At 36.7% G+C, this 24094-nt stretch overlaps 2 protein-coding genes across 5 annotated transcripts in view; both read right to left on the bottom strand.

The window, feature by feature from the left end:
- Nucleotides 1-463: 463 nt before the first annotated feature.
- LOC110620165 (UDP-glycosyltransferase 73C3) lies at nucleotides 464-2857 on the bottom strand. Its single transcript, XM_021763784.2, has one exon. It carries the CDS (start codon nucleotides 2545-2547, stop codon nucleotides 1075-1077), a length of 1473 nt encoding a protein of 490 aa, XP_021619476.1. The 5' UTR covers nucleotides 2548-2857; the 3' UTR covers nucleotides 464-1074.
- A 1034-nt stretch (nucleotides 2858-3891) lies between these two features.
- The window catches only part of LOC110620890 (protein SHOOT GRAVITROPISM 6), a 40500-nt gene continuing 20297 nt past the window's right edge, over nucleotides 3892-24094 (bottom strand). For 2 of the 4 annotated variants that reach the window (XM_043958969.1, XM_043958971.1), the window contains 25 exons: nucleotides 18590-18671; nucleotides 16748-16893; nucleotides 16559-16639; nucleotides 16371-16471; nucleotides 14199-14437; nucleotides 14008-14117; nucleotides 13717-13845; nucleotides 13541-13615; nucleotides 13320-13453; nucleotides 12695-12767; nucleotides 12448-12579; nucleotides 12091-12272; nucleotides 11893-12015; nucleotides 11715-11775; nucleotides 11440-11535; nucleotides 10652-10752; nucleotides 9323-9428; nucleotides 8782-8895; nucleotides 8593-8667; nucleotides 6240-6338; nucleotides 5569-5640; nucleotides 5401-5486; nucleotides 5201-5294; nucleotides 4767-4874; nucleotides 3892-4692 (listed from right to left, as the gene is read on the bottom strand). In XM_043958969.1, the coding sequence (XP_043814904.1) occupies nucleotides 4516-4692; nucleotides 4767-4874; nucleotides 5201-5294; nucleotides 5401-5486; nucleotides 5569-5640; nucleotides 6240-6338; nucleotides 8593-8667; nucleotides 8782-8895; nucleotides 9323-9428; nucleotides 10652-10752; nucleotides 11440-11535; nucleotides 11715-11775; nucleotides 11893-12015; nucleotides 12091-12272; nucleotides 12448-12579; nucleotides 12695-12767; nucleotides 13320-13453; nucleotides 13541-13615; nucleotides 13717-13845; nucleotides 14008-14117; nucleotides 14199-14437; nucleotides 16371-16471; nucleotides 16559-16639; nucleotides 16748-16893; nucleotides 18590-18671 (2796 nt within the window). In that variant the 3' untranslated portion in view covers nucleotides 3892-4515. Of the gene's footprint in view, nucleotides 4693-4766; nucleotides 4875-5200; nucleotides 5295-5400; nucleotides 5487-5568; nucleotides 5641-6239; nucleotides 6339-8592; nucleotides 8668-8781; nucleotides 8896-9322; nucleotides 9429-10651; nucleotides 10753-11439; nucleotides 11536-11714; nucleotides 11776-11892; nucleotides 12016-12090; nucleotides 12273-12447; nucleotides 12580-12694; nucleotides 12768-13319; nucleotides 13454-13540; nucleotides 13616-13716; nucleotides 13846-14007; nucleotides 14118-14198; nucleotides 14438-16370; nucleotides 16472-16558; nucleotides 16640-16747; nucleotides 16894-18589; nucleotides 18672-24094 lie in introns of those variants that run through there. The other 2 variants (XM_043958970.1, XR_006351695.1) reach the window with 2 other exon arrangements.

Here is a 24094-nt window from a genome sequence, read left to right as displayed (position 1 = left end):
AATATAAGCCTTTTGTAACCCTTTACAGTTTTTGTATAGAAGTTTTAGGCCACTGGTGGTCAGTGGATTAGGATATTGTCACAGTTGTGGCACTTGGTACCCTGCAAGCCTCAGGTTATCGGAGTGCAATAAAAACTGGAATGAGAGTGCTTCAGGTATACCACCTTATCGTGCAAAGGTGAAACCATTAGTATTAGAACATGCACTCAAAAAAATAAAAATTTCCTATTAAAATTCACACTTATATGGAGGTGGACTCTCTTGTAGTAGGAGTGTATGTTAACAATTGCATAGTAAGGGAAGAGATGAAAAAATAAACAAAAATAAGGAAGAAAATGAGGAAGACACTTCTGTCCATTGGTCCAGTAATATCTACCGTAAAAGATATAAAAGAAAGTTTTTATGCAGAATTTTTACACCAGTCAAACCTAACCTTAACAACTCTTATTTAATAAAGACACAATTCTGGAAAATATGGTATTTTGAATTCAAAAACAGAGCTCGTACAGAAACCCATGCAACCTCTCTCCTCGTTGGAGGACTTCAAACCTAAAAAAAGAAACAATCCAAGCATGGAATCTAGAGAGGTAGCCTCCTAAGTCCTACAAATCCTCACAGATTAAGTACAAGCATCAAAACTAAAACAAGCAAAAGTATTCATAACCTAACTCTTTTGGACATGCTTCGTTCGCTCTGCTTTTTTCTCCACTTTCCATTATGGCTATCTTGTTACTGCTTCACTCCAATCAATCACTAGCTCATCTTTCTCCTTATGGTTAAGGTAAGGACTTCGGGCATGACCAGCTCTCATAGAGTGACAGGGCAGTGTGTACAAGGCCCAAAAACGAATTCACCACCATATAAAGAGGAAAATCCATGATCAAGAGAGAGAGACCTTCCTTACCTAGTGAGGCAGAGGAGGCCGACGGATGGTAGCAAATAAGGGTGTTGAATCCTAGAAGTGAAAATTACAGAAGAAATTCTCTCTAGCGAAAGCGTAATTATACAATACAACGATCTACTACGTGTGCAATGCTACATGCTACAACAAGCTAACAAAGAAGAACAATGGCACTAAGCTCTGGAGGGACTTCTTTCTGATACATATTGGATCAACATTTCCATATCAAGGTAAGAAGATCCACCTTCTTCAATTGTCCTTTTAGCCATTTCTCCAATCTCTCTTGCTCTTCTCCTTCTCTCTTCTCCCTCTTTCCCTTTATCCATTACTATCTCAATAGCCTTTTTTACTTGCTCTTTCTTCATCACTGCTCCACACTTGTCTTCTAATCCCCATGTAACTGCAGCCTCAACTCCTACACTCACCCCAATTCCCAGCACTTCCACCACCAACTTTTCATTGTAGAATTGCTCGGCGAACAATGGGCAAGCAACTATTGGTACGCCGGCGGAGATGCCTTCAAGGGTTGAATTCCAACCACAGTGTGTAAAAAAAGCTCCTATAGCAGGATGAGACAGTATTAACACTTGAGGAGACCAACCTCTAATCAGAAGTCCTCTCTCTTTGATCCTCTCTTCATACCCTTCCTCTAAAATCCATTTCTCCAGCCCTTCTGATTTTTCACCTTCTCTTATGACCCAAATGAACGGCTGATTTGTTGATTCCAGACCTAAACCAAGTTCGGCAAGTTGCCAGGATGTGAGGCCACTGATGCTACCGAGACAAGCATAGATTACTGAACCAGGTTCCCACAAGTCAAGCCACTTCAAGAGCTCAGTGTTATCTACTGAGGCCTTGTCACCTCTCTCAGCTTTGTCCAGCTTCAGCTTGTTACAAGCTGAAACTGGACCAATACACCAAATGTTGTCTCCTTTAATCCTTCTATACTCTTTCACATATTCACCTTCCAACTCTTCAAAAGTATTAACCACAATCCCATCTGCTATGAATTCAGCTGCTCTGATGTTGTCTCGAACATCTGTTAAGTCGTTGGAGCCAGGATTGAGTGATTCAGGTAGCTTAGCTCTGCTCAATTCGATTCGATGAGGCAGGCCAGGTACCACAAAGGGCTCAAACTTGGAGACACCTTCATGTACCTTGGAAACTTCCAGTTTGTGAGTACAGCAGTAAGAAAAACACCCCATTCCATCGAAAAAGATCCTCGGAATCCCAAACTTCCTGGCGGTTTCCACCGTCCATGGGAGGTTCTTGCCGGATATTAAGCAACTTGGACGGGGCTGTAAAGTTTCAAACGCCTCTTCAAATTGCTGCTGAAGCATCCTGGAAGCATTGAAGAAGTTTCTGATCAAGTTCCTGGAAGGAAGCTTGTCCATACTCTCGCAGCGTTCTGGCAAACCAGCTTGGATTGCAGGAAACTGGAGTTGAAGAAGCTGAATCTTAAGACCAGATTCAATTGAACGTTCAATTGTCGAGGAGAACTTGAGGGTATTGAGAGGCGTAGTTACAACAGTTACAATCAAGCCATGGTTAGCCAAAAGTTTGGCCATATCTATCATGGGTATAAGGTGGCCAGGAGACATTAAGGGTATCAAAACAAAGTGAAGTTGAGTGAGTTGTGAAGCCATGGAAATTGAGTAGGTTAAGGAATAACGATCAGCTGTTATCACTGATTAAGATAACAAAGAAAGTTTTGCGACCTGCGACAGGGATCTCTTGTGAGGGTAAGCTTTCAATAAGATTCCTTTAAGGAATATTTAAGGCGTTTATTGCGTTATCCTTCGAACATATGCCATCTGTGCATGTCGTTGTTATTATAATGATGCATGATACATGTGAACATAAGAGGACAGCTTCCCCAAGAAAAAGTAGGGAGTAGCGAGTATTACATACTTATGTGGGCTTATGGTAATTCCCCATTGTAATAATATAATAATTTTCTCTCTTAGCCTCTGTTTTGACCCAGTTAAAACATGAGTATTTAGTATTTAAAAAACTGAATTATGAAAATTTATCCACTATTACAACAGGTGTTATAACAGCTAATACTATTAAACAGGGCCTTGAAAGCCAAGTGAATCGGCCAACAAAGCAAGCCATGTGGTGACGTGGTACGGAATGCTTCAAATTAATTAGAAGTGTCCAAGGGGATGCTTGTAATAATGTCCAAGTTCTCTGATGTCAAACTTTGCAATTAATGAATAAGACTAGAAGCACTTTCATTGATCCACTAGTATCCTAATGCAACGGCAGTAAATTAATTCATATGCAAAGGAGGATGCATGCAACTGAACCTTGTGGGGTCTTACAAACCAACCACGTTCTATGTTTAATGTCTCTTTCCAAGAATACTTCAGGCTGCTGCACCCTTCTATTGAGGACAAATAAGAAGTTTAATATTTTATTCAAGCTGGACATCATGTCCCCACTCTACTTGTGCAAGGATGCGGTGGTTATTCAGATCTAATAGCCGACGCTACTAATATAATCGACTACCTCATTTATTATAATGAAATAAAATATTATTTGGGTTAAAGAAAAGGACAAGACCATGATCCCCAGCTCTTTTCTAATGTTTATCACTTCGGTATTATCATTCAAGCAAGCAATTTATATTCTGTTGCCATAAACTAATTGTTGAAAACAAGTGTGTTCTAACATTTATGAAACAAAATTAGTTTTCAGGGAATACGGTCTCGGGAGGTGCTGCTAACCAAGGCCAACCCAATTTCCCCGAAATCAATGCCAATTGCCAGAGAATTAGGAATAGAAATGCTTTAGTACTGTGGTCGCAATACAATACTAGCGCATACACGGCTTACCCAACGGTGAATATATTCAGTTAAAATTTGAGAGGCCTCAAGTTCAAACAACCAAATCCTCTTATCCCTTACCTTTGCAAATAAATAAATACTAGCCCATACTTCTAAAACACACAAAAAGAGAAATATGCATATTTATCGTAACGAGGATACACCACAAAGATCTTAAATCTTTCATTTCACCTTCAGAATAACAATAGAAAATATTGTTGTACAATTGGACACAACAATCGCACACTCAAATTAATGGGAATAATACATTCAATCAATCACATTTTTCTTATTTGAAACAAATCAATCTATACTATAAACTATACACGAAGTGTATTATACAAATTCTGCAGCAGATGACCTGAAAATCTGCAATTCCAAATGCTACTGAAAGCTCAGCATGCATTGAAAAAGAAAGAAATTCAATCTGCCGCTTCAAACAGTTCTTTTACAGATTTTTACAACCACCAACAACCTTAACAGGAAAACAGTGATGGGCTTCCAAAAGTGGCTGAAGACAAGCTTTATACCAAACAACTTGGCATTTTGCAAGTCACATTTGCCAAAGCTGTACATTTTATGATTACTCCACAAATGAGATCCACTGTACGTGTCTAATTTCCCACCTTTTGCATTGTCATCACTCGTGAACTCTATACGTTGCAGCCAATGATGTCTTGCACACTCAAAACTAATTGTGGAATAATCAGATGTCATTCATATGGATGGCAATCAGCATAAAGGTTGCCAACGCCATCATTTTCATTTATCCTGTTTCTACAGCTACCTTTTAGATTCAGAATCATGGACCCTTCGAGAAGATTCCACTCGATCAAGTCGAACAGTTCTCCATGAGAGAGAATTAGTTGATTTAAGCAACAAGCCCAGAGCTGAAGAGCATGTTGCCCTAACAACTGCATCTGCTGACCGACTCATCTTCCCCACTAGCATTCCAAACACCTAAATGGATTAAAATTCTGTAAATATGTTTTCCAGCTGAAAGCAAGTGATTGACAGAGAGTTTCGAGAAAAACCTGTGCATAGTATAGAATTAAAATGCGCTGATCATCTGAAAGTGATAGCATGCTGCTTGCTAAATAGATAGCATTTGCCTGTATTATTGGCCATGGTGCGTCCAAAGCCTGTTTCATCGAGAAAGAAAGCAACAGATTTCAAAATTCATGTTGATTACACTTTTAACGAAGGAAAAAACAAAAGACAAGGACCTTAACGTGATCAGGAAGTATACTAATAAACCCATGCAATGCCCAAATTTGAAGATGCAAAATCATATGATACTCCATGATCTCAAATATTAACAAGTAAATAATCAGGACAAGCTGGTGACTGATACCAACAGACAATACAATATAATAAAGCAACAGCAAAAAAATTATTGAAGCCTTTCTAGTTTATTACACATATAGTCACCAACTACAAAATGAGAGCTTTTCAGCAAAATGGATACCTGTATTGTTGATGCCAAGTAAGTGTCAACTCTGGAAGGAAGATGCTGAGCAACTTGCCTGGCGAAGTCTCTTAGGAAGTCCTCATAGTCACTTCTGAAAGAACGAGGGGGGAAAGGAGTTCCTTAAATTGTAATGAAGCATGAATATCATCCCAGCACTATTTCAGAAACTTTATCATTCAAGAGTTATTCATGCATACCGATGATCAGAAGTGAAATATTGCAAGTTCACAAGCGTAGACAATCCTTCCATCTCCATCAAGGGGGTAATACGCTTGAGAGTGTTCTATTTATAAACATTAAATAGGTCAAAAGTTAAGGCAAAGGCTTTATCCAGAGAAGAAATACAGTAGATTATAATCACTTACTCTGCAAGCTTGCCGTACGCTGGTATCTTCATCATGAAGGTGTAGAACCAAGCGAGGGATAGCAGCATGTATCTGTGAAAGATTATTCACAATAAATCAGTGTGCAGAGATCTTGAAGAAGAAAAAGTAGAGAAAGAAATAAAAGAGGTAATAATGATACCAAATGTTAAATACATAGAAAAAGAAAAGGCACATGTAAGTAGTAGAAGATGTAAAAAAATTAATAATAAATAAATAAAAGAAAAATTAAGCAAAAAGCTCAGGCTGCCTTTTTTATTTAGTAGCACAAGAACGAAAGTTGAAGAATTATTTCTACTAATGATGGCAATACAGTTTTATACAAATATAATGTGCAGAAGACGCAAACTCAATGGTCTCAAATCTACCAAGAGTATATAAGACATTTTTAAATAGTTAGTTTGCTTAAAAGTTCAGGAAGGAAGAAGCAATGAAGCCATTCCATAAAATTCAACTCTTTGCATGTAGGACATAGTGAAAGGGGAAGAAAGAGTAAAAAGAAGTGAAATAAACAAATAAATAATGAACATATATTGTTGTTTCACCCAAAAGCCCACAAGCAATCATAGCAAGTCTAAACAAGATATTATAGTACTGAGAAATCTTGTTCCACAAATAATTCCCCAATTACAAGGTCATTGTCAGCAGGCGACCTGTTCAAGAAATATCTCAAGATGTGCCCCAACTCCATAGCTGCTTAGTGCTCCAAATGCAGCAAATGCGGTGGCTCGCATCTTTGTATTCAAGCATATCTGTTTGAAGTGAAAAAGCATGTGAGTCTAAATACCATCATATTAAGAAGTAGCACGATGCAGCATAATACTAGCAACAGAAATAACATAAGCCAAAAAGAACAGGGTTATAAATAATAGGGTAAACTATAATTTAGTCCCTCTAGTTTAGTGAAATATAAACTTTCGTCCCTCTGTTTTAAAAAATCGTCAATTTAGTCACTGTGATTTTTAAAAACTATGCCATTGGTCCCTCCCGTTAGATTTTCAGTTAAGTCACCGTTAATCTTAGTTAAAAGACTAAAATACCCATAACAGCTTCTTCTCTAATACTTTCGACGACTCTATATATTTTCTTTCTTTTTCCATCTCTTTCTCTCTCTTGTCATGTAAACATTTGGGGCAGAAGAAACTCGTGATACATAATTGAAAGGGTCACCTCTTATATGCCAAACCCATTATGCTAATACATTTCCCACTCATTATGATGTGTTGGTTGTACTAGTTCCCTGACAAACATGTTAGACATGAGGAGTGCTAGTGGTTAGATTCCATTATTTAATACACTCGGAATCAGCATGAATCAGCATTCCACATTCTTAATTATCATAATATGCAGACAGCCAACCAAGGCTAGTGCAGCTTCAACTGCTGATAAAGGTTTCAAGTTGTTGCAGACGTCAATATCCTGCGGATGCCCCTATAGTGCTCTAGCAATTTTTCCCGTGGAGGCACACTTTCTTTAATAGCCGAGAGTTCCAAGAACTTTGCAAACCAAGCATCAACCAAAGGCATGGCTCTGCATTAATCAGGTTCACACCTATTATTTTCTCAACAATACGAGCCTATATTCCAATCTAGCCTGTTGCAATGTCCACAAAATTTATCTTCACTTCCAGAGAAATGCTTCCTCTGAAGACCACTCTCCAGAGTCTCGAGATGCTCACGAGCTTCTTCTGCTGCTTTCTCTTTCTACTCTTCTTCTGCCCCAAATGTTTGCATGACAAAAGAGAGAAAGAGATGAAAAAAGAAAAAAATATACAAAGTCGTCGAAAGTATTAGAGAAGAAGCTGTTATGGGTATTTTAGTCTTTTAACTAAGATTAACAGTGACTTAACTGAAAATCTAACGGGAGAGACCAATGGCATAATTTTTAAAAATCACAGTGACTAAATTGACGATTTTTTAAAATAGAGGGACGACAGGTTATATTTCACTAAATTAGAGGGACTAAATTGTAGTTTACTCTAAATAATAAGTAATGTAACGACTGTTTTCATTACAAGACCTAAGTCTCTTGTTATGTTATCAAATGAAACAATTCTGTGATTTCATCACAAAAGGAACATTACAACCAATGCCATTTGGGTGTAAAAGCCGCTGGATGCCCTTTTTTCTCATATCAGCAACCACTTTCTCACGTCCAGTTCAGTAGTTCAGGCCAAAAACCACTCCCTTACATGCACATTCAATGTTTCATGCATTGTCCCAATTTTCACTCTTATCACTAGATTTGAGGAAGATCTCAACATAAATATCAACTTGCTTCAAGAATTACAACTCAAGTGAATATCATAAACTTTAGTTTGCTAATATTAGATAGATTAGCTAAATTAAGTTGCATATTGAATTATGTTCTTCCTAAAATAGCCTTAAATAAACCAATCTTTTAACACTTCTTAAATCACTTCTTGTCCTTGCCTTTTCAATTGAAATGAAGAACACAGGAAAAAAGCATATAAAAATAAAGAGAGATCAACAGCAGCATGAACACACAAGTTTATGGATCACAGAATTGAAGTGAGAAAAGAATCAAAGATAATTCCCCATCATACTTACAGTCTGTCAAGCAAACCAAGAGATGATCACAAAGGACGCAACATGGTGAATCTTAATGACATAAAAGCAAATGAAAAACAAAGCAGATGAGCAAGTCTGTGATACTAAAAGTTATCATCTTGCTGACATGTGTATACCACTTATTTTCATTCAACCACAAGCATTTAGGAGTGTCTGATTCAATGAATTTCAATATAGCAACAGTTTGAGTTAAATAAGAGAAAAAAATGGAATACAAAAATGGCAACCACAATAACAATTAAGCCTTAATTCCAACTACTTGGAAACAGCTATCTTTTTTTTTTCCATTCAGCTCTGTTTGAAACCAGTTCCGTATTGATATTCAAAATCAAAAATAGCAAATAATTTTGTACCACTGGAAGATTGCAAAATGGAGTATCTTTAAGAAGTTACATACAGAAGCAAAGCAACTTACTTGAAGATTGCGAAGCCGGAGAGAAAGATTAAGCAAAATGGGCTCTACTGCATCACTGGGTGATGAATCAAGCACCTAAGACATCAAGAAAAAGGAAAATTTTGAAATATGTAGTAAGATAAAACAATATCCAGTATCTATAATACAAGAAACATAGACCAGTATGGCCAGGGATAATGTGTGAATCACCGTCAGCAAGCATGAAACAGCAGTTAATTGCACTGATTCATCTAAATCATCAAGCAATGCTACTATCACACCCAGGATTTGAGTTGTGTACTGATAAATATGAATAGATGGTATCTGCGGAATCAAAATAAAAATTTACCGAAGAGAAGTAATCATTATTAGAAAGTAAAGATAAGCAACACCATATGCACATTTAATTCTCAATAGGGAAAAAGAAATTACTTCCAGATGACTTTTGTAACACTAAACTCACATAAGATTCTCTCCATGTTTATTATAACATTTATGCAAGATGACTTCAAACAAAGTATTTCAACTTTTCTTTTTCAATCAAAACACTTGGAAAGTTGAAAGAAAGCAAGAATATTGATTCAAGAACAATTCAACTACTAGGTCTGGAAATCCCATGCAATAGATATATGATTATAAATTCCTCAAATATTTAAAGTTCCCTTTTCTTTATCCGCCGTTGTCCACATCAGAAAACCATAATTAAAAAGGATACAATTAGACTTTGTATAACTAATCAATGTCATTTCACCTGCACTAGCCCTCTTAAACAAAGGCATCTAACAGTAGGAGACTCATCTGATACATGTCGACACAAAGCTTCAACCATCTGCTCCAATAGGGAACTAAATCCACCACTGCATAATCAAAAAACTATGAGAACTTAGCCTTTAATGGTAAGATTACAAACCCTTAAAGACAAATTAAAATGACCATTGTTAAATGATCATAACATAACTTGGATTTTTGTTGACCAAAGAACCAAGAACTTACAGAGCTTAAATTGGCATTTAATAGAACATTAGAACGTATCTGCTTCAAGCAAAATAAATTACATGCTCCACAAGAAAAGGGACTAAAAAAGCAAAAAATCTTTTTCCTTTTTTCTTTGTGTGGGTTGGGGGAGGGGCTTTTGAGTGACCTGGGAACACAATCTAGAGTATTCAACTACAAAAACAAAAAAAACGAAGAACAAACTAAAAATTCATAGCTCCAATCAAATTGGAACGACATCCAAAGAAAACCTCCTAAAATTTTTATGGACCAAAGGCCCATGTAGAAGCCAAAAAGTGCCTCCTCTGCTGACAATTAATTAAAGGAAAAATTCAGGTTGTTGAAAATGAATGCATTATACTGCATCCCAAGACTAAAGTATCAATATATATATATTTCCAAAGAAAACAGAGACAAAATATTGACATCTTCTCCACCTCCAAACCCTTCCCATTTTAAACTAATATTTTATGTTTTAATGTTACAGAAAACTGAACATTCTTCTGAAAACTGGAAATTTGAAATGTTTAGTTAAGAGTACTAGGGGAAAAAAGTTTTTCTCTACTAGAGGCCTTTAAACAAGTGAATCAGTAATTTTATTGAAGAATCATAGTGGTCATAAATTTAATTAACTCGACAAATACAGATAGTAAAAAAATGGATCGGGCCAAACCATCCCCAAAAAGGCACCTAGTAGGGGGAGAATTTTCATGTCTTAAATGAAGCGTATTTTCGTTATACCCGATTGATATGGGACAACAAATCGCCTAGAATTGGACATCTAGATGAAGATTGCAGGACTGACATCTGCAGTTGGCCCAACATCGAAACAAACATTAACTCTGATAACATGCTGATAAAGGACCAACCTTAACAATTCCCTCCACTCCACCCCCCCCCCCCCCACAACACCCCACCCCACGCCCAAAAAAAAAAAAACAAAAAAAAAACAAACAAACTTGTAAGTGGAGGATTGCCCAACTCTTCTATGAAGCAAAATTTGCTTCATACCTGTTCAAAGAGGGACAACATAAAGAATGTACCACAAGCCCAAGATACACCATAAGCAACAACACTCTTTAATTACCTATAACGAACAAACTCTGACAATGCTGCAGCTGCGGCTTCTCTTTGAAATATTTGGTGCCGGTTTAAGGATTTAGTTAAAATTAGAGAAATAGTTTGAACCTGAACATGTCAACAAAATAGTATATACTTCAATGATTTTAAATATTCTTGGAACAGCAGTAAAATAGTAGTGTGGCAACGACATCACATCAGAACCACAAGCATGACTATCCAGATTCCAGTAGTTAAACAACACTTGACATGATTATTTCAATTAATAATGTGCCCCTTATATTGTTTAAACAACCATTTTAATTTTGCTGCTCCACGGCACACTTAAGCTTGAAGCTTTATTTTTTTAAGTTTTAACTTAAATTATAATAGAAGCTACCTCATGAAAGGTCAAACACAGGCTATTTCATATTTCAATTTCCCCTCTTATTTACATCCTTGTTCAAAATGCAACTTTTAAGTTGTGCTTGTATTCAGTTTCCTGAAGTCCCACATTAACATTCGATCACACATATGTTTGCAGCCAAGTTCCACATTCCACATATAATTTGCTTCAAACATATTTTTTTTAAAAAAAAAAAGAACAATCTTTTCCCTTAACATTTTTGGATGCTTGTAACTGGTCTCTGTGTTCCCATACATTTTATCTTTTCACCTGTTAAGAACTCTACTATAGTACTATTTCTCATATTCAGAAAAACACAGTAGACTAGCCAAGGAAAGAAAAAAAGAATGGAAAAGAAACAAATGGAAATTCTAACTGTTAAGAGGAAATTTTCAAAAGCATATGGTTACCTCTTTTGGTCTCTTTATAGAAACGCTGCCAGCTAAATCTCCAATAAGATTGATCCACTTCTCCTTTTCATTCTGCTCTCCATCTCTAGCCAAAATCTAAAACCAATCATATAAAATACCTATTATCACACATGAAAATCTAATAGAATTCCACATTAGCAATAAGATTGATCCACTTCTTTTCATTTTGCCCTCTATCTTTAGCCAACTTCTACATAATCAACATTTGAAATCTCCATCATCTCAAAGGACATAAGTGTTTACACATTGCATACCTTTCCCATTTCAAGGTCTCCCACACATTCACAGAAGGCCTGAAATGCAGCTAAAAGAGCTCTGCACAGAAAGGGAAGAAGGATTTTTTTTGCATGCATATGCACTTAACCTGGGACTTGAGAAATATAGGGAAGATGCATTTTTCAGGGGATATAAAGACATCTATTAGACACTGACCGTAGTGGCTCTTGCTGACCAGAACTAGCTAGACCATGACAACTTCCAAATTGAAGGGTTAGTGCAGCAAGAACAGAGGCATAGCTTTGCTCAACAGCTCTCTTTCCAACTTTACCACCACCTCTGCACTTCAATAAAAGTTTGCATAAGTTGACTGTAAAAAGAAGCATGGTCTAACAAATGCAACTATATATAAACCTGAAAAAGGCAGTGAGAGCAAGCATAGCTGCTTGAAGAATGTCATCCTCTATCTGACCCTCAGCAAAGTGGCTAGAGCTGTCTCCTTTCTCCAAATCACCCTTATCAACTGGGGTCTGGTTAAGTACAGATACCAGATGCTCCAGGAATTGAAAAGAAAGCAATGCATGTTGAGAGAAGGCCTACAAAAGATAGCAGAAAAGGAATATAGTACAAGAACAATTAATTAGTTCAACAATTGATATAAAAGAACGAAAAAAGTTGTCGGGTGTGGAACTTTCAAATAAAATAGAAATACAAAAAAATAAAATATCCTTAATGAGAAAGCAGGAAACTAGCAGAGCATCATATACTCACATAAAATGCTTCCTGCATCGGCCAGCCACCTCGTAGTCTAGAAATATCCTTAGTGACTATATCTCTTGCAGCAGAGGCCAACAATTCATCGAAGACAATTTTTGAACTAGTATTTTCAGCTAAAGAAGAAATCTTATAGTAGTTAAGGATAAGACATACATCAAAAACAAAGAAGGGGAGAAGTAAACTATAGAAGTTAACACCTCTAAGGCTCCAACAGGCTAAAAAATTAAATAAAAGAAGATACAGCTCCAAGAGTCTCCAGACGCAAATGCTTCTCAGTTGCATGCACCACAGCAGAGAGCAATGATTGTGTTGTTCTGTACACATGCATAACAATGGGAGTACATTAAGGACGATAACAATTTCAGATCTTAACAATGAAAACGAAACTCAAATAAAAAATAAAACAAAAACTCAATTTTCCATAGATAAAATTTACTGTCACAAGCAACCAGTTCATCTATTATCCACTCAAAATGTGTTTCTGCAGTCCTATTTCATACTTTTCAAATTTATAGTTAGATGTTATAAACAAAGCACATAAGTGGGGTTTTATTCAGAAAAAAAGAAAAAGGAAATATATTCTACAATGCACATGAACATAATAGTTGCATGTCACCCTTCAAAGGTAGGTTTGCTACTAATAATATCAAGTGGGTTCTGCACTCTGAAAAAAAGAAAAAAAAGATCACTGGGTGATAGTTTGGCAAATTTACATTATATATTTATTCATTGATCCGGGGAGGGGGGGGGGGGGTGAGGGAACAGGTTTGAGCACTGAAAAGAAGTCAAATAGGATTAAGAGAACAAGGTAAAAGCTCAGATGTGGAAGTTGAACCAAATCAAAATTCCTTTATTATTTGAAAGACCTCGAAATGTCAGTTTCACTCAGCTCATTCCCCCTCTTTGAAACGAACTCAATAACCGCTTGGATGGCTCCTTCAGCTGACTGCTTGATCTTATCACATATAGCTGCTGTGCAACCATGCAGAGTGGCTACAAGCTGCAAGAAATCTTTAAAGGTAACATGATGCTCCAATGAGCTACAAAATTATTGCAATACCTCAACTCTTAGAAAAATAAAGGATACCTCATTCTTAGTCAATAAAATACAGATGGACGAAACTATTCTGTTGAAAACCTCAGATGGATCAATGGAAGCATCCTGAAGATAAAACAAAAAACCAAATAAATAACTAATTGGTACAAACAAAAGACCATGCAAAAATAGGTAGACATAGAAATGAAGTGAATGGTAGAACTTACACTTCTCAAGATGGCTATGACATCCTCAAGGGATGACAAAGCACCGTATGACAATTCTATATCCACACCAGAACTAGAACCTACAGGCTTTGGAAGTGAAAGAGAGATGCTGAAGAGTTGATCCAGAATCTACCAAGGAAAAATCATGGGGTCTTAATTCCATTATAAAGAGAATATTGAATATGATAGTTTCAAGTCTACAGTACAACCTCAAAAACCATTATGTTCTCAGTATTTCACTAGATTGTATTAACCAAGGTTGCAACAACTGGGTCCTTAATTATTTCATACCTGGGCAGAAACTTTTCTAACTTCAGAATTAGTGTCTGCACAACGCGGAAGATACATAATAACCCTCTCTCCCAAACATAGGGCTTCACGACTTGGCAATACAAATGCCGCTGGCAGTCATACAAAAGAAATGGCATGATTTGAGTTTAACAAAAGTAGACGTTTGAATATCTCATAGGAAATAGTATTACAGGGTAAGTTAGAAAAGTTGCCGTGCAGAGTGCGATCAATTTGCTTGCTATGCGCGCAACTTCCATGGCACCCAAGTGCGCAATATCCACTGACACAAAGCATCCGAAACTTGAGAAGCATCTCATGCACTGCAAGACAACCTCTTCTCCTTTGATATTCCACTGGCGAAGAAACATATTGATCTATTTGTCTCAAAATATGCAACAGCTGCTCTGCTCGACTTCTTCCATCCTCTCCACTAATTTTCACAAAAAAGAATGCTAATTTAATAGGACAATACACGAGATCTAATCCAATGAATCTTTGTGCAACACAAACCATTACAGATCCAGAAACAGATGAGTAAAAAACACAAACATAGATATATCAGGACTATGCAGTCAATACATTTCTTTCCCTCTCAAAATTTATGCAGCAACAGTTTGATTCCAAAACAAAAAGTAATTCATCACTTACACCCAGAATCAAGATGGTTTTGTTATGATCCTGGGTCACGGATCGCTTCACGGGATGATGAATAGGAAGGAGCTCATCAGAAAGAATTCTTAACACCTCAGACTTGTTAATGAGAGAGAGTCTTAACTATTAGTGTGTTTGTAATTAATCTGCTTATTTCATTGCTCATAAATTAACCCCATATATATAACGATGGTATACAATAGCATAAAAAAACCCAATAAATCAAAACTCCTGCCCTACTTGATAATAACTAAAAAGTTTATCCTAATCTAAACAATAACAAGGATTGATAATAACTAGAAAGTTTATCTTAATCAAAATAATAATAAAGATTGATAATAATCAAAAAGTCTATCCTAACCTAAACAATATTTAAGACTGATTGGTTTATTTTGAAAAGACTTCCTCAATATCTGGAGTTTAATGGATTTGGTCTACCCATTATCCATGACGTTAATCTTCTCTTGGATAAAGTGCTTGTCCTCGAGCTCAAATTCTAGATAAGCTTGGCTAAAGTGATATAGCAGGTTCCTTCTTGGGCATCATCTTCTATTGTCAAAATTTGATCCCCTGTTCCTCTACCCCAGCCAAAACAATTTCTTGCATTGATAGACTTCTTAATTTTGAACTTGACATATTACCCACATTAGTGCCAGGTGGTTCCTTTGTAATCTCAGAATGAACTATTGTCGATTGTGCAGTGGACTAGGAAATTATCTTCCATCCACTACTCTTTGATTGTTGCTTGCGATCAGATGCTCGTACTAGATTCATTGCAGTCATCTTCTTTGCTTTTGTTTGAGTATCACTTCTATCTTCAATTAGAAGACCTTTATTCAGAATACTACTACTGTTACTTGTACCTGCATCCGAGTCTTTGTTGCAACTGTCATTGGAATTACTTGGAAATTTTTGAAACTGTCGAATTGAGCAATCATAACGTCCATCCTTGCTTCTAGCTTTACCAATCTAGCCTCATTTTGTGCTTGCAATTCGCGAAGGATTTCAGTTTCTCGCTAAAGTTTGTCGGATCTCCTATGATGATTGGCTCTGATACTAATTTGTTACGATCCAAAGTCACGGATCACATCACGGGATGATGGACAGAAAGGAGCCCATTAGAGGAAGCTCTTAACACTACTCGTTAATGAGAGTCTTAAATCTCAATGTGTTTGTAATTAATCTACTTATTTCATTGCTCGTAAATAACCCCATATATATAATGAAGGATTTAAAATAGCATAGGAATTCCTAATAAATTAAAAGTTCTACTCTACTCGATAATAACTAGTAAGTTTATCTTAATCTGAATAATAATAAAGATTGATAAAAATGAAAAAGTCTATCCTAATCTGAAAAATATTAAAGACTGATTGAATTATTTTGAAAAGACTTCCTATATTTGGAGTCTAATAGATTTGGTCTATCTGTTATGGATAACAGGTTTACTGTGGACTATGAAATTGACAATACTCCATAACTTAAATGATGCAGCTGAATCACATTATTTAAAAAAAGAAAAAGAAAAAAAAAATAGGGTATTGATAGAGAAAAGATCTCAAACATAGCTTAATGACAGAAAGGGATCCATATAGCAGCCAACCCCAACTTGTTTGGGTGTAGGTTTTTTTTTGAGAATTGTTTGGGAGTAGGTTATTTTTGTTGTTGTTTGATTAATATAGAAAAGCTCAGACCTCATTGTCAAACAATACCTTGTAAGAAGAATTGCACATAAGAGAGTAATAAGGTTGTCTATAAGGGGATTCACCACATCCTCTGGTTCATTTGGCAAAGCAAAGAAACCTAAGGTTGCCTGTAGAAAAATATCAGATAATTCATCAAGCTAATACAAGTGATTATCAAAAACAAGACATGCCAGAACCACTAACCAAACATGTACCTTCATAACATGATTTCTAGTTTCAATTGTCAACTTTGGCTCCACAGAGACCAAAGTAGTGCAAGCACTTAAAGCCAATGCCTGTAGCAACAACAATTAAAAGCAACCAAGGCAAATGAAATTAATAAGAATGATTTGATGAACAGCAAATTCACTACTTGAAGTCTTGAATACAGGTGTTCCAAAAACCTGGGTATGCAGAAGTTCAAGACAGGAATCAGCAAAACCGTCATTTTCATCTCTGCCCATCAAAGTTAATATATAGTCAAGCAACATGTCTCTTCTTTTCAGTGGAAATGATGCACCGTTTTCCGCAGCATTAATGACAGCACGACCTATTCCAGCACCAATATACTAACATTATGATCTCCACAAGATTTAGTATTGCATTATAACTAAGGGGAATAAAATTTAAGACATAATGTGCCATAACACAGAATTAAACATTTTCAATAACAATTGAATGTATACTATACAGGACAGGACACCACAGGCATTCCGCATGGCAAGCAATAAATTAGACCAATCCATGTTGGACTTCAATAGTCTGCAGAAAAATAATCAATGAAACAAAGATGATACATGGTGGTTGTTAAATTTGGGCCAGGCCTAACTCACCCCAAAAGCTAGCTCAAGGAGGAGGATTGCCTATGCCTCATATAAGGAGCACATTACCCCTTTCCACAACCGATGTGGGATTCAATACACCCCCTTCACACCCAGAATTTTTACTGGTGCATGGCACATTTATGGGGCGCCCAACATCGGATGAGAGGCTCTGATACCATGTTAAATTTGGGTCAGGCCTAACTCACCCAAAAGCTATAAAGGGCACATTACCCCTTTCCACAACCGATGTGGGATTCAACAGTGGTAAACAAATAGCATTAAGAGGCTTCCAATTTCCTTTTTTATTATAATCAAAGGGATTTTTACTTCCTCAAAATAACAACTCCTCTTCATCCAACTTCTTAAACTCTTGAAGGTACAAATAAATTCAATCTAAAATGTTTTCATAAGAGAGTTGAAACTCTTACTTGATAAGATATAAAAGCAATACAGCATGTAATCTAACTGCTTAGCAAAGAACTTTTGAACTAATTGTTTGCATCACTACAACGTGTTTTCTACCTTGAGCAACAAACATAGGAATGAAACATGATGGGTGCCTAAGTGTGAAAATAAAGCAAAGTGCATCCCACCAAAAACCTTCCAGATCTGAACTGTCTATTAGTTTTAAATAAAATATGGCAAAGCATGAAGAGAGAGATCTTGCTTCCTTCAAAATAAAATTAAAAAAAAAAAAAAAAAAAAAAGAAAGAAAGGGATCTCACTAACAGAAAGCAACATGCATCTCATCATAATCTATTCCTAGTTTGGACAGAAAGCCCATCTCATATCATTGTTTTAACATTCTCAAAAAAAAAATGCTGCAGAGAGAGAGAGAGAGAGAGAGAGAGGTGTTGGGCAAACAAAATGAATCTATGGTGTGAAATTTCATTCTCAAGGAGATGAAAAATTAAAAAAGAAATTACAAATTAGAACAAGCCAAGAGATGAGAATCTTCATTGATTTTATTAGAGTTCCATTCCAGACATCCGATTAGTGAACTATTCCTTGTGAAATATATCCCAACTCTTCTTCAAATCCTTATAGGTAATACGTACTTGTATGATGACTTCAGAACATGTTGCAAAATACTGCCAGAAAACCCAATATAAAAAACAAGCTGGATGGCGCTGGGAAGAGAAAAAGATTACAAAATGACTTTGAGCATCAGTAATCTTCAAAAGATTCCAAAATGAACTTTAAGCATCATTAATCTTGTACAGTATAACTATCTTTACCATAAACTAATCCAGATTAGTTTGTGAAAGTAAAGGCCTGCCATTGATGGTTTACAATTGCAAATTTTAGGAATTCAAGAGAACAGGGAAACATTCATATATACATTGGTCAACAAAGTATTTCAATGCAACAAGCATTAAAAGAGAGGAAAATAAAGTTCACGACCAACTGCAAAGAACAAACCTAGCAAGTCAATAGCCGTAATTACAGCCTGCTTTGCTGTAGGGTGGCGTACATGAAGAAGCCGTGAGAGCATATTAGTCCCCTGTAAGACAGAAAAATTAAAGAATTGGCCTATCTAGTATATAACTGGTAAATCAGTGAAAATGGCCAAGGCAACAAATCATAAGAGCAACTAGAGATCATTATGGCATTACCATCATGATATAGATTTTGTAAAATGTTGGCAAATATTTAGCCATTCTTAAGCCATTGCAGAGTTATCAGAATCTTCCATTACACAAAGACAGTTGGTATCTTAGAACAAATCAGGCAGGGAACTTTTTTCAGTCTGTCAGCATCTCCATAAGCAAAGCATGAAAAACATCTACCAATAACATCTAAAACTCCATTTCTCACACCCAAAAAAAAAAAAAAACTGAAAAATTGGCATGGGTTCATCTAGGTGCCATGCATAGATTGACCTACGATGATGTGTGACTACGCAAGTAAATACTCTCTCCAGTCTCCATCCCACAAAAATACATGTATTCCTATTTTCACATGAATTAACAAGTGTAGTTAATATAGTTAAATCAATAACTTTTGTTTAATCTTTTCTTAATATACTCTCCATTCATATTGCTTCAAATTACATGACTCATGTTATTAAATTAATATTAGAACTAATAAATTTTATATTCAATGTATATTAAATAGGGGCATATTAGAAAACCAATAAATGAACTACTTCAATTTCTTCAAAAAGAAAAGTGGACTAGAATTTGGGACAACGAAAGAAAAGCAATTCTACCTTTGTGAGATAAAGCGAGTACCATGTTCAAGTTCATGTCTTTGAGATTTAGCTTTGGTGAAGGCATGCGTAGATTTGCCGATTTGGAATTAAAGAATTTTGAAAAAATTTAGAGAAATCTTGTATTTCACTCTTAATCGTTACAATTGGTTTATATGATTATTTATACACAAGGAATTATATCTAAACAGGAAGCAAATAATCAAATAATAATTACAGAGATAATTAAGGATCCTAATCAAATCAAATCATATCCCTAGAATCAGTTAGGATTAACAAATAAGTCAACACTCACCCTCAAGTTGGTGCAAAGATGTCGCACATGCCCAACTTGCAAATTAGATTATGGTAAATCTTGTTGTTGAGCCCTTTAGTAAACACATCCGCAAGTTGCCCAGTAGAAGTCACATGAACAAGGCTCAAGACACCGTCTGTAAATTTTTCTTTAATGAAGTGCCGATCAATTTCAATGTGCTTCGTCCGGTCATGTTGGACTGGATTTTGTGCTATGCTTATAGCAGTTTTATTGTCATAATACAAAATTATCTTGTCTCTCTCGAGCAACCTCAACTCCTCCAATAACTTCTGTAACCATAAGAGTTCACACACACCTTGGGCCATTGCTCTGTATTCTACTTCAGCACTTCACCGAGCAACAACACTTTGTTTTTTTGCTCCTCCAGGTGACAAGGTTCCCTCCCACAACTGTGCAGTAGCCAGAGGTGGATCTCCTGTCATCGAGAGATCCTGCCCAATCTGCATCTGTAAAAGCCTTGAACGTGACTATGTTTAGAGTAAAGAAGCCCTTTTCCTGGCGCAACCTTTAGGTATCTTAAGATGCGAAGTACAGCCTGCATATGAGTCTCGCGAGGGTCATGCATGAATTGGCTGACTAAGCTAACAGCATAGGCTATATCCGGTCGAGTATGTGAGAGATAAATCAACCTTCCTACCAATCTCTAGTATCTTCCAATATCCACGGACTCACCAGTTCCTGCTTCCAGCTTGTGATTACTTTCAATAGGAGATTCTGCTGGTTTACACCCCATCATACCAGTTTCTTCCAACAGATCCAAAATGTACTTTCTTTGAGAGATGAAAATTCCTTTTTCTGATCTAGCCACCTCGATACCTACAAAATATTGCAGTTTTCCTAGATCTTGGATTTCAAATTTCTGAGCTAACAACCTCTTTAGTTGAGCCATTTCCTCTTTGTCATTGTCTGTCACCACTATATCATCAACATAAACAATAAGAAGGGTGATCTTACCCTTGCGATGTTTGATAAACAAAGTTTAATCAGCATTGCTTTGTTGGTAACCAAAGGACATCATGGCTCTGCTAAACCTGTCAAACCAAGCTTTGGGATATTGTTTTAGCTCATACAAAACCTTTTTTAACCTGCACACCTTTCCTTGTGTCTTCTCATCAGCGAACCCAGGAGGAAGTTCTATGAACACTTCTTCCTCTATGTAGAAGGATAATATTTGTTGTATTTCACAATAGAGATTACAATCTATTTATACATGAGAGACGGTATCTAAACAAGAAGGAAAATCAAGCCTATGATTATACAATCCCTAAGATTAAGCAACTGACTCATCTATCAATATTTACTTCCTATATTAACATATTTACTTTCTATAACTTATAACACTCCCCCTCAAGTTGGATCATAAATGTTAATCATGCCCAACTTGTTACATATATAATCAACTCAAGTCCCATTTAGAGCTTTAGTGAAAATATCTCCTAATTGTTCTCCAGTTCGGATATGTCCTGTTGATATTATCTTTTGTTGGACCTTTTCACGAACAAAATGACAATCAATCTCGATGTGTTTAGTCCTCTCGTGAAATACTGGATTGGAGGCAATGTGGATAGCTGCTTCATTATCACACCACAACTTAGTAGGCACCGAATTTGTGAACCCAACTTCTTCCAACAGTTGACGTACCCACAAGATTTCACAAACGGCTTGTGGCATGGCTCGATATTCAGATTCAGCACTAGAACGGGAGACCACATTTTGCTTCTTACTTTCCCATGAGACCAAGTTACCTCCCACAAAAACACAATACCCAATAGTTGACCTCCTATCAACTTTCGAGCCTGCCCAATCAGCATCAAAAAAGCATTCAATATTTGAGTGTCCATGGTTATCATAGAATAGGCCTCGCCCTGGGGCCCTTTTAAGGTAACAAAGAATCTGTCCCAGAGCATCTCACTGGGCAACAGTAGGAGAAAACATAAACTGACTTACCACACTCATTGAATATGCAATATCAGGATGAGTCACCGTCAAATAATTTAGCTTGCCAACTAATCTTCTATACCTTCCAGGATCTGCAAATGGCTCACTGTTTTCTGTGGTAAGTTGAAGGTTAGGGGTCATTGGGGCACTACAAGGCTTAGCACTCAATTTTCTTATTTCTGCCAACAAATCAAGAACATATTTTCTTTGAGATAAGAAGATGCATTTCTTATACTGCATGACTTCGATTCCCAAGAAATATTTCAAGGTAGCCAAATCCTTTGTATGAAACTGTGTTTTAAGAAATTCTTTTAGGGATGTGATGCCAGCAATGTCACTTCCTGTAATAACGATATCATCCACATATACTACAAGCAGAATTACTCCACTATCAGAATTTCTATAAAACACTGAGTGATCACACTTACTCATCTTCATTCCAAACTGTTGGACCACCTCACTAAACCTGCCAAACCATGCCCGAGGACTCTGTTTCAAGCCATAAAGGGATTTTCGAAGTCTACAAACCTTACCTGACTCCCCCTGAGCAACAAAATCAGGTGGTTGCTTAATATAAACCTCCTCCTGAAGATCACCATGAAGAAAAGTATTTTTAATATCTAGTTGATGCAAAGGCCAATCATGAGTAGCCGCCAAGGAAATAAACAATCGGACAGATGCGAGCTTGGCAACTGGGGAGAATGTATCAGAATAGTCGACTCCATAAGTTTGTGCATAACCTTTGGCCACTAAACGGGCCTTGAGGCGAGCAATAGATCCATCAGGGTTTACTTTCACTGCAAACACCCATTTGCACCCAATAGCCCACTTTCCAAGGGGCAAGGACATCAACTCCCAAGTGCTATTAGTGTCAAGGGCCATCATTTCCTCTTCCATTGCAGCACGCCAACTAGGATGGGACAAAGCCTCAATAACAGTTGTGGGAATTGAAATAGAATCTAAAGCAGTGACAAAACAACGAGAAGAGGAGGATAATTGATCATAAGAGACACAAGATGAAATAGGGTAAGTGCAAGTACATTTACCTTTGAAAAAGAGCAATAGGCAAATCCAGATGATGGTGTTATAAACAGATGATGGCGGAAAAAACGGAGTGAACTCAAAGAATGTTACATCCGCAGACACAAGATACCGATTCAGATCAGGAGAAAAACAACGATACCCTTTCTGACGTCGAGAGTAGCCAAAGAAGACACATTTGAGTGATTTGGGATACAATTTAGTAACCTGTGGACGAACATCACGAACAAAACAAGTACAACCAAAGATATGTGGCTCAATAGGAAACAAAGATTTAGTGGGAAACAAAATGTTATAAGGGATATCACCATGAAGGATGGAGGAAGGCATGCGATTGATCAAAAAACAAGCAGTGGATACAGCATCAGCCCAAAAACATTTAGGCACCTTCATTTGGAATAAGAGGGCTCTGGCTACTTCAAGAAGATGTCGATTTTTTCTTTCAGCAACTCCATTTTGTGAAGGAGTGGCAATACAAGAGGACTGATGAAGAATCCCTTTTTGTAACAAATAAGATTGAAATTCCCCAGAGAAATACTCTTTAATGGAAGTATTGAATTGGGTTTGGATTTCAGCATAAAATGCACAAAAAATAGAAAATAATTCTGAACGACTCTTCATTAAAAATAACCAAGTAGTACGAGAGAAATCATCAACAAAAGTAACAAAATACTTAAAAGCTAGACTTAGACACAACAGGACAAGGACCCCAAACATCTGAATGGACTAACTCAAAGGGGGGACGAAGTCCGTTTATTGACTCGAGACAGTGTAGGTAAACGATGATGTTTGGCAAATTGACAAGACTCACAATCTAGAACAAACAAAGAATGAAACTGTGGATATAACTTCTTCAAAGCCGAGAGAGAAGGATGCCCCAAACGACAATGAACATCAAAAGGTGTTAAACGCGTGGAGCATACCAGAGATCGAGGAGATCAAGGTAGTTGCTGATCCAAGACGTAAAGACCCTCTGACTCACTCCCTCTACCAATAATCAGCTTCGTCGAAAGATCCTGAAAAACACAGTGATCAGGAAAGAATGAGACACAACAATTCAATGCACGAGTGAGTTTACTCACGGAAAGCAAATTAAACGCGAACTTAGGGAGACATAACACAGAGGATACAAAAAGAGAAGGGGTTAAGTTGACATGACCAGAACCTATGTCAGAAAATTTAGTGCCATCATCAAGAGTAACATAAGAAGCACCTGACATATGATCAGTAGCACCAGAAACAATAACCCATTTGGAGGATGAAGACACAAGACATGCAGTAGAATTACCTGACTCGGCAATTGTAGTGATAGAGGAGGAATTAGAGGATTTTAAAGATGCCTGGTATTGGATGAATTGTGCATACTCATCTGCAGATATCAAAATTCCCTGATCGGAAGATCCATTCAATTTGTGTTCCG

This window comes from Manihot esculenta, chromosome 8 (assembly GCF_001659605.2).
Source record: "Manihot esculenta cultivar AM560-2 chromosome 8, M.esculenta_v8, whole genome shotgun sequence".
Lineage (NCBI taxonomy): Eukaryota > Viridiplantae > Streptophyta > Magnoliopsida > Malpighiales > Euphorbiaceae > Manihot > Manihot esculenta.
This window is presented reverse-complemented; position numbering and strand designations above follow the sequence as displayed.